The sequence below is a fragment of the Quercus robur genome, chromosome 8 (assembly GCF_932294415.1).
Source record: "Quercus robur chromosome 8, dhQueRobu3.1, whole genome shotgun sequence".
Lineage (NCBI taxonomy): Eukaryota > Viridiplantae > Streptophyta > Magnoliopsida > Fagales > Fagaceae > Quercus > Quercus robur.
The window spans coordinates 50,856,617-50,870,320 of NC_065541.1; the positions used below are offsets into that span (position 1 = coordinate 50,856,617).

General features: G+C 34.9%; 2 protein-coding genes across 2 annotated transcripts; one reads left to right on the forward strand and one right to left on the reverse strand.

Annotated features, from left to right (window-relative positions):
• Positions 1–491: 491 nt before the first annotated feature.
• On the reverse strand, positions 492–3,751 carry LOC126696894 (uncharacterized). Its single transcript, XM_050393634.1, has 2 exons — positions 3,641–3,751; positions 492–1,267 (listed from the first exon to the last, which is right to left on the reverse strand). Exon 2 carries the CDS (start codon positions 1,265–1,267, stop codon positions 851–853), a length of 417 nt encoding a protein of 138 aa, XP_050249591.1. The 5' UTR covers positions 3,641–3,751; the 3' UTR covers positions 492–850.
• Positions 3,752–3,894: 143 nt separating this feature from the next.
• Positions 3,895–8,038, forward strand: LOC126696893 (50S ribosomal protein L3, chloroplastic). The gene is made up of 2 exons (XM_050393633.1): positions 3,895–4,528; positions 7,618–8,038. Exons 1-2 carry the CDS (start codon positions 3,994–3,996, stop codon positions 7,905–7,907), a joined length of 825 nt encoding a protein of 274 aa, XP_050249590.1. The 5' UTR covers positions 3,895–3,993; the 3' UTR covers positions 7,908–8,038.
• Positions 8,039–13,704: the final 5,666 nt, after the last annotated feature.

The following is a 13,704-nucleotide window of genomic DNA, read 5'->3' on the forward strand; positions in this document are numbered from 1 at the left end:
ATTGCATTAGTAGTCTGGTATGACATCAACATCAACAGCAACAACAAACAATTGATATTAATTACAACAATTGTACACACACAGACTTTACAGAAGTGTGAAGAATCAAATCACACATCTGTAAAGTCCATGGAATTGCACAAGAGTCATTTATCATTGTGATATAGGAATTAACAGAATGACCACCCGTATTAAGGAGGGGGCAATAAACTTACAGCAATTGCCACAAGCTCTTGTAACAGTTCTTCCAAATGACGCAGAGGCTATTGTTATCAATAAGAAGAAATCTTTAAAAGTTTCTCTATTAGGAAGCAACCTTAAAAGGAAGCAAACTCTGTGAGAAAATTGCCCATGAAATGAGTAGGACCATCAACTGGTGCGCATTCAAAGGATCATCATGCACTTAATGCACCCTAAAAAACCCTTTTAGAAGCAAACCTTGGAGCTCACAACATTGTATGATCACAATATTAGAAACTGAAAATGAATAGTGATTCAAATTTTGTACACGTTTAACCATGAAGTATAAATTACAGAAAATTTTACAGATGAAAAGTCCTATTTTCTAGTGAATTTGAATGAATTCCAGTTATTTGTGTAAGAGGTACTATGTAACTTACAATTATAATCCTCAACTGCTTACATTTATGGTAGCCACAAACTAAAATGTCAATCTAAGGAGAATCCAAAACTAAAATGTTTGGCCAATAACTTTTTTGCTTTCTCCTGTTGAATCTTATACAATAACTTCAAATTTTCTTTTCATGTGAACAATGCAGTGGCAGAATAAACTCAACCATCTAAATTAGAATAAAGCACCCAAGTAATGAGAGACAGGCACCATTAAAACTCAAAACTCAGAATCTTGCGCTGTTTTGGGATACCCAATATACTCCAATTTGACATTGAGTGTAGCACAAACTGCCCTGAACTTGAGTCTCAACCCATCCATCACCTCTTGGATGCTCTCGTTCTCTGGGTCCATGACTGGATATTTTGCAACCAACTCGTCCATTTGCTTGATCATTTTCTGGACTCGATCTGAGAATCGTGTTGGGTCGACCTGGATCACTGAGTTCCAGACATTGATGCAACCTCGATAGAACCCGAGTTCCTCACCACCCTCGAAGCCCACTTTTAGGCCCACTTGTTGACCCTCCTCTTTGCCTTGGTCTAGGCCATGCCCGTAGCCCTCAGCATAGCCTTCCTTGAAGTGTATCTCTTCTAGGTTTAGAGAGGACTCAAACATGTCCTCTGTCTCCTCCATCTCCATAAAACAGAGAAAAAGCTACATTAATATATCTTCTCAGCTATTTTAAAAAGTTATTCTTAGTGGGACTCTCAATGAATTTCAGAACCCGGGAATAATTTTTCTTACTCTTTCAATGAGAGAATTTCTAAAAATAATATATATATATATGGCCTTTTAAAAGAGAGCATTAATTTTTTGAAACATTTGAAAAGCATATCCAGTTATCCACCACAACAAACATAAAAATAAATTTCACACGTAGAAAAATACATTATTCACCTCCAGGTTTATTTTTGTCAATTGATATCAGCAGAAATTTCAGTTTTAAAAAAAAAAAAATCACTCACAGGAAGATACATAGGTTCACATAACATTTGATCTCTAAAAGTTAACACAATGAAATTTCACAATCTCATCAGAGATCTCAAAGATGTCATAAACAAAACACTCAAATTAAGCCAAGAATAGTTTTTTTTTTTTTTTTTTTAAGGAAATTTCCAGCAAAACATAGTACTAGTTTACTACCAAGGCTGAAAGGTTTCAATGTGATGCAGAATTTGAGTCAAACAGACCACCCTAATGTAATAATCACTGCAATCATCAAATTGAAAAATAGTATATAGGCTGCCACTTGATATATAAAAATTTCTTATGATATTCTTCCTTGTCCAGTTGGTTGTCATGTGTTACTCTAGGCATATTGAATCCACAGTTGACTCACAACTCTTCCAATCGATATATAAGCTCATAATTCCCAAAGTTATAATCTTTGGTCTTCTCTCTCAATTTTATTGCAGTCCTTGACTATGGATTTATCAGTTGTACCACAACACTATCAACCAGTTCCTTGTTCCTATGTCGGAAAACTATAAAAAAAACCATCTGCCAAATCATGTTTTTGCTAAGATCAAAACCCAAAACTACCATAAAGCACAAACGCAGATATCTCTGGGTTCAACTCAAACCTAAAAAAACTCATATGCCAAACCAAGTTTTTATAAGACAAAAACCCAAAACTACCATAAAGCATAAACATTGTGTCACGTCCCGAACCCAACCATAAAGATAGGCACGTGACAATGGCCGCATGCTTATAAAGTTTTCACCCCACAAGAGTACAAGGTCTTCTTAGCAACTAAAATTTATCCTCAAAGAAAATTTCATCAATAAATCCACAATCATCCTCAATAATGCAATTGTCAAAAGATCTCCAAGCACCAATAGATACAACAATCCAAACCTCATGGCCATTAAAAAAAAAGATATACTAATTATTACAAGATCATCTCAAAAATTCCTAATCTCCTTTCAAGCATACACCCTCAGTAAAAGTTCAAAAACTTGATATTCTTCATAATCTAAATCTGGAGGGAAAAAAGGGGGTGAGTTGACAACTCAATAAGTAACCAAAGTCCTAATAAGTTTGATCAAGCAAATAGATCTGTAAAACAATAAATTATACATAGATCAAATATTTTAATCTTACAAATATATCATAGATGGATTAGAAAATAATCATTTTTCCATATATTAAAAGCTGTTCCAAAAACACATAAGCAGTTTCAAGGACTCAAAACAATTCAAATACTCAATCATAATTCATATTCTTAATAATCTTTTATGACTATGATCACGCTATATCCCCGTGACTGAGCATCAGATTCAAATGAAACTAGTTTCGTGCTAATGTATATCCTCCATTAGATATTTACAAAAACACGATAGATAGAACTAGTTTCGGTACCAATGAATATCCCAAATTGGTTGGGTAGCAAAGTCAATACATGGTCAGATTGTCCAAAATCATAGTTCAAATAAATATACATCCCATACAAAAATAGATATATAAAATCATATATATAGTAATTAAAAATATTTATGATGATTCTTTATTCTTTACTTCAAATCAATGTAGTTAAAACAACTGAAATAAAATTGCAACAATTGTAAAACAATATTCCAGTAGCTAAAATACTGTAGTATAAGCAAAAATAAAACCAATTAGAAGAAAGGTCACTCACATCAATCCAATTCCTATTCATTTCAAACCAAATAAAGAGTTTACTCCAACAAATTTGTCACTAAAGATCCTTGGACCTCAAGTCTCAATGCCATCCAAGTCCAACACCATGGAGACAACAAAGCAAAGATGCTACACACGTCCTTAGAAGAAATCTTCAAATAATTGGGTTTTGGCTTAATCTTCTAGAAACCCAAATCCTTAGCCGTAAGACGCAAAAGCACAAATAAATCCTTAGGGTTTACACGTTACAACTAGGTATAAATCACTCCTTTTTATTTATTTATTTATTTTTTAGAACCTGGGTATCACACATCGATTTCAACTACAATGAAAAAAAAAAAAAAAAAAAAAAACATGAAAGGTACCTGAAATTGGCGGCAAGGAAGAGGAGAGACTTGAGAGAGAACAAATAAAATCGGAGTGCCTGAGCCTGAGTTTTATGCTGCAGCAAATATTTGACTTTTGAAGCTACGATTGATTTGGGTTTTATAGTAACAAGGTAAAGCCCAGAATAGATTTTCGACTGGGCCGTTCAGTTTCTGATATGGGCCTCATAGTATATTTGTTCGGCCCATCTCCTCTCCGATCAGATTCCTAAAGATAAGGACACTCAGAGAGTACTCTCAGTGTTTTCTTGTTAGTGCTATCCATTCCATTCTATGGAGTATATGAGTGAGTGAATTTTCTTTTTGAGTAGAAACCATTGAAACTAAGAAAGATGGCAATTTTGTCTGTATCAATTTCAGCAACAATCCCAAATTCCCACATTTCTCGCAGCAATGTTTCTCTGAAAACCAGTTTTCTCAACAACCCACTTGTCAATTTGAAATTTTTAGGAGCCCCCAACAGCAAAAAGAATGGTATGGTTGTGAGGATGAGCTATGAGGCCGGTGTGGGAGTAATGGCAACGAAGCTAGGCATGATGAGCTTCTTCGAGCCCAATGGCAAGGTTGTTCCAGTCACTGTGGTGGGGTTTAAGGAAGGAAACATTGTGACCCAGGTGAAAACTGAGGCTACTGATGGCTACAACAGTGTCCAAGTTGGGTACAGAAGGGTCAGGGACCGCAAGCTCACAAAGCCAGAGATGGGTCATTTGCAGAAAGCGGGTGCTATTCCTATGCGCCATTTGCAGGAGTTTCGTTTGGTTTCTGTGGATGGGTTTGAGGCTAACCAGAGGCTTGTGTTTGATGATCTTTTCAAGGAGGGTGATCTTGTTGATGTGGCTGGCACCACCATTGGAAAGGGTTTTCAAGGTTTCTTTTTTTGTCTTTACAACTTTGGTTTTTTTTTTTTTTTTTTTTGCACTTCATTTTTGACAGATATATGTTTTAAGTTTTTGAAATTCTGTTCTTCCTTGTTATGTGAATTATGCTTTGGTTAATTGCTGAGGAGAGAGAGAATATATTGAGCTGAAGATAAAGAAGTAGGGATTTTGAAATTTTGAATTCACCAGGGAATTGTCATATGATGTTTCTGTTGAAATATGCGCTTTGTAATAATTGTGCCATAACCCCCATTAAAATCAGTGCTATATCCTTCCATTTTTACTTAACAATAAGTGTGTGACGAAAGTGAGCCATGGACTAGATCATTAGCAGTCACCAGTGGAGGAAACTTAGATTTTTGTTATATTTGGGAATTTAGAAATTAAGAGTCAGATATTACCATAAATCCTGGAAGTTACATTTGAGGAATTGACCTTTTACAATTGTTCAACGCAATATGTTTCAAAATATACAAAGGGGGAAGGAATGGTAAGCGCAAGGGCAGTGTATGTATTCTAGGGTTTTTTTTCCAATATAGTGACTTGCGGTTATTTATCACGTGTGCCTAAAATTTGCAGTTGCAACCTTTTCTAATTTCAATACATTATCACCAACTGGTTTTCTTGAAATATCTTGTGTATTTTCAAGAGTTTATTGGAGTTTGAGGATGTTCACTTTGTATGAAGTTTTCTCATTCATTCTAACTTCCCAAATTGGTTGAGTGTAGTGTCAAGGGATTCATGAAATTGTTCAGTTATATATGGGTTAAACAAGGGGAAATTTTGGTTGTGCATTGCATGGAAAGTTCGCCAAGCTTTATTAGTTTGAGCTGTTGTGCCCTATCTAGAAATGGTGACTGACTCTAGTGTGAGGATTTGTTGCTGAGATACCTTTCAAGAACATTGCATTTTGTGAGGAAAAAAGAAACATAGGGTCAATTATAGATTATCCTTTGAATAGCGGCCATGGTTTGTAACTCATAATTTAGTGAAACTTCTCCCATCAAGATGGTTGGAGAGAAGGTTGTAGACTTCTGTCAAATTTTTCTTCAACATATATCTTTCATAGTACTTGGAGGGGTAGACTTCTAGTGTACTCCTTTTTTTATTATAAATGATGTCATAATGCTGCATCTTGCCAAATTTTCATGACAATATACCCCCTTGTTGGTAACACCCCCACCCTTGCCTTTTTTTTTTAAATTTATTTGTTAAGGTACACACATGCACCCAGCAAATTTTGAACCAACAACCTCACCCTCTATCAAAATTTTGTTGGCGGAGGAAGTGACATTCGAGCTAGAACTCATTGTTACCCCTTTGTTGGGAAACTTGAGGAAAGCAAAATTCAATGTTCATTCTTTTATTGCTTTTTAACAGCTTCTAAGAAGATATGAAACTGAATTGAGCACAGATGATGTAGCTTTTCTATATTCCTCATTCTTATGTAAAGTATTGTGTGGTGACCTAGAAAACTTGGTTAGACGCCAACTTAAACCTATTAATGTTGATTGATTTTGGACCTAATTGATTGTGACTGATGCTATGGATGCTGATTGGTGCGATTAGGGATTTTATTCTATTTTATTTTATTTTAACATAATATGTAATGTAATATTCTTATTATGAGTTTATTTCCTTTCTATGTTGGGATGTTATTTGAGGACCCTTTTCAAGGGCCTAAGGTTCACTATTGTAGATAGATAATGAAATTTGGGTTGGAAGTTTGCTTTCAGAGCTTGGTGCGGATCCCAAGCAAGACTAGGTGTTGATGCTAAGGTTCCTATCTTTATCTCATTCTTTGTGTTGATTCCAAGCAATCCTAGGTTCTATTTATTTGTTTTCATCTCTTGGTTCTAATTCCAAGCAAATCCTATGGGTTTATTCCTAAGTTTTTCAACTTTTTTCTTTCTTATTTATATTTTCCAAACACATGTTCTCCTCGAGACTTCATTGTCCTGCATCAAAAAAACTATGCCAAAGAAAACTCAGGAGAACATATTGTGCTTGCATATTTATTCAAAAAGAAAAATATATGTTTGATTCCTTTAACAACATATCTCTCTCATCTTTCTTTATAGGCAACATTTTCTTCAAGCTTTATAATTTTTTTCTCTATTGCATTATAAACTGAAAGAAAATATGATCAATTCACAACTTTCTGTTCCTTGTTATAAAAAGGTTCTTTTAGTTTAGGCAAGGATTGAATCAAAAATCAGAGTAGAATATGGAACTTTCTATCACTCGTCTTTGTTGTTATGTTTATTTTTATTCTTTTAGTTCTTGTTTCTTTAATGATATTCGTCATAGGAGTCTCAATCATGCCAAATTTCAAAGGGGAAACAAAACAGGTTTAGAAGGGCATATTGTTACATGCAGCCTGTTTCAAACTTGGTATGTTTGTTTCTCTGTAAAATAGCCGTTCAAACTCATGTTTGAATGGTGATAAAGAAATCTTTTGCAATGACATTGGCTTTGCAAACTCATGTTTCTTTTACAATGTAACATTCTATCCAAAAATAGCCATACAATCATTTGAAACATCCTGGGATTATGTATGGCCACAATCCTGGGAAAACAGTCAGGAGAAGGAACATTTGAAAAGACTCCTGTAGCTAGGTTTAGCTATATGAACCACTCTTCCGTTTATGTTGCTGAGATCTTTCCATGAACAGAAGATCAAAATAGGTTGGATTCTAATTTGTAGGTCTTGCTAAACTTCCCAATTTCTCATGTCTTTATCCTCTAGTTATACAACATGTATAGGCAGACACATTTTAAATTGTTATGAGGAGCTCTGAATGTGTGCTGTAGTAATGTCCTTCCAGAATTGAGAATTAGATCTTTTGGAACTATCCATATTTAAGTTAAAACATAAACTGTTTATCTCCAACATCTCTCTAGTTTAAGCTTGTAATGTCCAATACTGGGGGTCATAATGTAGTAAGTTGACTATACAACAACAACAAAGCCTTAGTCCCAAAAGTTTGGGGTCGGCTAAATTGACCATACAATATCTTATAATTATGTTCAGGCTTTTCTCTGATTTGCACCTCATTTTTGTTTAATTTTCCACAGGTGGAATCAAGCGACACCACTTCAAAAGGGGTCCAATGACCCATGGTTCCAAGAGTCACAGAGCTCTTGGATCCATTGGTGCTGGAACAACACCAGGTCATGTATACAAAGGAAAGAAGATGCCTGGTAGGATGGGAGGAACCAAGAGAAAAATCAGAAAGCTTAAGATTGTCAAAGTTGACAACGATCTTAATGTTGTCATGATTAAAGGTGCTGTCCCTGGTAAGCCTGGAAATCTTTTGCGTATAACTCCAGCAAAGATTGTAGGGAAGAACATACCAAAGAGTTAACTGCCTATTTTTGTGTATGCTTTAATGTACTTTGAATTGTCAAATCACTACGATACTTTTCCCAAGTAGAATTTAGTAAATCTGGTTGTTGGTATATTATTTTTGCCAGTAAATGAGTTTGGCATTATTGATGTCTTTAGCTTATGTTAATAATTGGTTTTTAACATACTAACTGCATTTTCTGCGTTGTCAAGATAAGACAAACCCTTTCATGTAGGCATGGCAATGAAGCAGATATCATATTCCCTTGCCCATTTTAATAGCATTGTTTATTTGTAAGTTCGTTATTTTTCTCAGTTTGTTGCTTGGTTGAAAAATGTCAAGTTTGCCATCCTTGTGTGCTTGGGCCATGTGTCACAATGTCAACAAAGGACTAAATGCTTTACATGCTAAGGTTATTAAAAATTTAAAAGTAAAAGGATCTGGTGTGCCCATGTTAGAGCTTGGTTTTGTTCAGAACCAATTTGGCAAATTGTCTTCATGGCTATGCAAGTTGTTCTTTTGAACTTCTACTTTTTGACCTAGTCATTTTCTTTAATTTCATGTATTTAAGAACTTTTTTTGAGTTGGTTTGGCCGCGTCATTGAGTATCGAGGATTGCCTTCTACATTGATGGTTTAGATGCTTTCTTATTGCTATTTTATATGCTGGTTAATTAAGTTGTTCTCACAAATCTTAATGTGCTGGCAAGAGCACAGAGTTACTAATGATTGCCAGCTCCCTCAATCTTAAGCTCATAAACGCTGAAATCACGTTATCAGTTTAAATTAAATATTTTAATTTGGCTGAATCTTGTTACACACTCTCATTGCACACTCTGTGCACGCTCAAAATGATTTCACAATTTTAACTGAAAACATGATTTTAGCCCACGTGGTAGTGTGTGTACTGTGAGTGTGCAATAGCCAGTATGATAATCATTACTCTTTCAATTTCACCTGAAGAGATTGCCACAAATACCTTGAGAGAGTATGTATCTTTGCCACTGTAATCAGCTTGTTGTGTGTTGGGGGGCATGGGCACAAAATGGAACCTTTAAATATGATTGGAAGATGAGAATGCAGTTGCTTTTCAAAGAACAGGACAAGTATAAAATCAAGGGATACCCTTGGACTCATGAGTCCATTGTTTGGTAATGTAACTCAAACAACAGTTTTTAATGTTTAAACACTGAAAATTGTGGGCTCCAAAAAAAATAACATGTTTGGTAGAGTGTGTACATTACACCAGCCAAGGCATGTGAGAATGCTGGCATAGTTGGAACCAAGCCGTACACGTGGAATAGATGTGAGCAAAAGAAAGGGACGCTAGTTGAAGAAGGGATTTTTGGCCCATGCCAATGGCGTGACTATCGTGAGAAAGAGTGAGATTTGCACCTGACATGGACAACCAACACTTGCACAAAATGGGAGAATGCGATCCCCCCATAGTCAAATGCTATAGAATACCCCATAGTCAAAGACACGTGTATTACTCCTAATATCCCTGATGTCCCTTTCCTTGTCCAAGGTTTGCCCCCCACGTAGTAACAGAGCCGCCCTCAGTCCCACTATCCTGACATTGGCATGCTTTATCTCACCTCTAACCACTATATAGTAGTGGTAGCTATTTTAAGATTCAAATGGAGGAATCACAGTTTGACACCCGTCCTTATGTACTTGGTAGCATTTCTTGAACTATAAGAGGAACATGTTGCTGAAGCATTAGGGTAAGAACCAAGAAAGAGAACCTAAGAGAACAACTAGAAAGTTTGGGGTGGGAAAGTGAGGTAGAGAGAAAGGTATCCTTTGGGAAGGAATATCACCATTGTACAAAACTTTAATTTTCTTGATATAATAAAAAACAAAAGAGAGCAAGGGCCATTCCTCTTGCTCACTAGTGATTTTTCATCCCTTTCAAAAGGATTTTCCATGTATCTCTCATGTCTCCTTTACTTTTTATGTTATACTTTCTCTTTCTCTTGACATCAAAGTGTTAAAAGCTTTCATTTTTTGTGTTCTTAATCTTTTTCACTTAAATGTACTGTTAGATCTGTCATCCACTCTTTTACACTACTGGTAATCTAACTTGCACGTACAGGGTGTTTTTTTTAAGAGTGTCTGAGTTACGTTTCTCATTTTAGGGTGTTTAAACACTAAATTTAGAAAACGTCTCTTAACAATTTTCAGTTTTCAAATAACATTATTTAATGACACTTTTATAAATATTTTAAAAATTGTAGGTCTCACTGATTAGACTGCATGTCATCACTTTTTAAAAAAAAAACACACGTACCATACACATAATTATGTTTTTTCACTTTTGAAAAGACGTTATTAGAAATATAATACCAAACACATTTTTTTGCATTATGAATATTTTAAACACATGTTTTTACAGTACTTTTTAAACCACAATTTTCACATCATTTTGAATAACAATTGTCGAACATTTCTACCAAACAGGTTGCATCTGATGGAGTCTTGGAAAGATAATGGGGTTTCAGTTTTCACTGCTAAAAGCAATGGCCAATGGGACTTGATCCTTCAAAAGAAAAATAGGTGATGAGACTTACTCAGAATTTAGGAATATACCATTCCACTTCTTGCTTAGCATTTCCTGTGAAGTAGTAGGTCCATATCAGATTCAAATTAGGTGCAATACCTAAGGTATTGCGCTTGATGCAATAGTAATACAAGGTTGAGATTGAAAGTTCAAAAAATAAATTTCAACTATTGAATAAAAAAAAGTTGAAAAAGTTAAAAAGTTAAAGTTAAAAAATGAAAGTGGTAAAAATTAATGTGAGTGGGTGTGATGTAATTGCAAACAAAAGATCTAAATCCGTCCATATCTTTAATAAAATAGAGTTTACATATTGATTATGTCCCCACGATGAGAAAAGCAAACAAAAGATCGACAGAATACAATATGCGTATTTTTGTTTTTGTTTTTTCGACTCTTAAATACATTAGAGAAAATACATTATAATCATATCCCATTTCTTGACACATATCTTGTTTAAACGCCAAGTTAGGTTGAATGACGATCAAAGGTTAATTCCCGGATGATGGATCCAATTAAGCTTCTCAAAAAGTTTTGGGTATTTATTTAGTTATTTTTTTAAAATCTAACTCCTCTATCCTTTATCTTTTTCTTTTTCTTTTTTCAAAATAAAGGTGTACTTATAGGGATGTTGAGGTATTTTCGCAATTGTCCACGATTCCATGGGATAGAAAAATAATTGTGCTGGGGGAAGAGGGCTTGCACGAGAGAGAGAGAGAGAAATGAGACTTTTTCTTTTGTGAGTTTGTCACGAGAATGGTTGGCACTTGTAAAATTCATTTATTAGCTCCGACTATGAGACAAGCTATAATGCAACCTCTAACAACTCCATTTTCTACGCGACAATGAAGAAAGTCATTGTCCACAAATTTCATGCCATCCCCTGACTCAGTAGCAAGTACCCATTGATGCTATGATCTCTCTCCTTTCTTAACTGGGATTGAAATTCCATCACTCAGTTTTTAATATCAAATTATCCAAAGCTATGATAATACAAGCTTGTTTAAGTATTGATGACTTATCTTAAGAACTATAGAATATTTTGATCCTAATTCTCTACTCGTGAACTTGAATTTAGTGACAACAAATTTGTCATTAAAGTAGTTATTAATAATATGACACTTGTTTAATTGAAAGTTTGACTGCTTTAAAAGAGACTGTTATTGACCAAAGATTTGTTTAAACTTATGATTAAATAGTTCCAAAAGGAAAGAGAGAAAGAAGGACGACCAGAAGAAGACACTCGGTTTGTTTAATTGTGTTTTTATTTTTATAAATTGCTTAGCAATATCAAAATGAAAATTCTAGGATAAGAACATTTTTAATGGTTTTATTTTTTCTAAACTGAAAACAAATCAAGAAACATCATTTTAATGTTCTTTAAGATCATGCCGTTGTCAATAGTATGGTCACATGATTGCAGTATATATATGACAAGAAGTGGGGGTGAACTTGCTTCTTTCATCATTGATTCATAGCAACATGTATGGAGCACAAATAAAATTGGTGTGCTTATGCTGGTCCATGCACCAAGCCTAATCCTCCCAAAAATAAGCCAAGATGATTGGAGTCCAATCATTGGACCGCATATCTTCAAGTTATTTCTGCTTCTTGCTTTTTGGATTTTCCAAACTTGGAACACAAATCAGAGAAATGAAATTCAGAATTTATCAAAATAATGAGTTCAGTGTGAAATGAAATTGTGACAATATTGAGGATCAATAGAAATATCACATACTACATCCTAAGAATAATGGTGTAGAATATGGGCAACAACATTAGGTCCGTTTGGATACAGCTGAAAACTGAAAACTGAAACTGAAAATTGAAAAACACTGTAACAAAATAATTTTTAAATGTGTGAATAATATCGTGGGACCCATTTTTAATGAAAAAGTTGCTGAAAAGTGAAATTTGTGGGTCCATGAACAGTACACGATGTGCTGTGATTGGATGAAACAAATTGAAAAAGTCAAAATTTGCGGTTACTGTTCATTAAACAGTACATGAACAGTAACTGCAGCACTCAAAAAGTTCAAAAACGCGTGAAAAAAAAAAAAAAAAAAAAAAAATGGAAAACGCATACACAAACGTAAACTCCCTATCCAAACGTAGCCTAAGTGATGGTTTTTTTTTTTTTTTTTTTGGTAATTAGATGATTGCATAGATTTAAACAAAAGTTGGGATAAAGCCTATCATAGATTCATAATACATGCCGACATTGTTGTAGCAAAGCAAAATGCAATGTCAACTATCAAATACAATAAAGTCTTGGTGTAGATCTGCTTTCTAGGTAGCATCCGCACATTAATTAGTCTTGTGGAAGCAATACTTTATCTTTACCAGAGCTATTTAACTGAGCAGGTTCCTGTAGTCAATGAAAAGAGATGCACGATGTAAATTACTATCAGCAGAAATATTACTAACCCAAATCACAAACTACTTTTGCATCAATTTCAATTTCTACTACCCTTAAATTTTGATTAACACACAAACTACTTTTACCAGAGTCTTGTTTCCTTAGAGCATCAGCACTGGAGAATGCAAATGCTAAATGTAAGGAGAATTTGGCATTTCAAGCCCCAAAGTACTCAGCATCAGGGAATGCAAAACCAAAGTATTGCAAATTTTTTTGCAATACTGCTACAGTGCAATTCTAAAGGTAGAATTGCACTGTAACAGTATTGTAAAAATATATATATATATATTTTAATCAATTTTCCCCAAAATTTCTCTGTCCTCTCTGTCATCATATTTGTTCTCTTCTCTCTCTTTCTTCTCTCTTTCTCATCTGCTCTCTCCTCTCTTCAGACCCAAACACCATCCACCTCCCAATATCAACATCACACATCACAGTGATTCATTTTTTCTAGTGGGTTGCGGTTTGGTGGGTTCTATGGTTTTTTTTTTTTTTTTTTTTTGCTTGCTGTGACCGATGCTTAAAGGAAGATCGCCAGTGTTTAGGTCGAAGATCACCAATGTTTGGGTTGGAGATTGGTGATGGGTTTGGTGGAGATCGGCGTGGGTCACGGAGATCGGTGATGGTTTTGTCACCCCCAGAAACCAACAAGACCATGGATTCAGCCATGGCTGAGACAAGAGGGAGAATCCGAGATAGCAGAGAGAGGGAGTGAGACGGATCTAGTTGTGGAGGGTTACAAATCTGGTTGTGGGATAGAGTAGCATTTCCTGATACTAACACTCTTAGAAGTCATTGTCTAGGGAAAACTAGAAGTGCCGAGGATAATAATTTGGG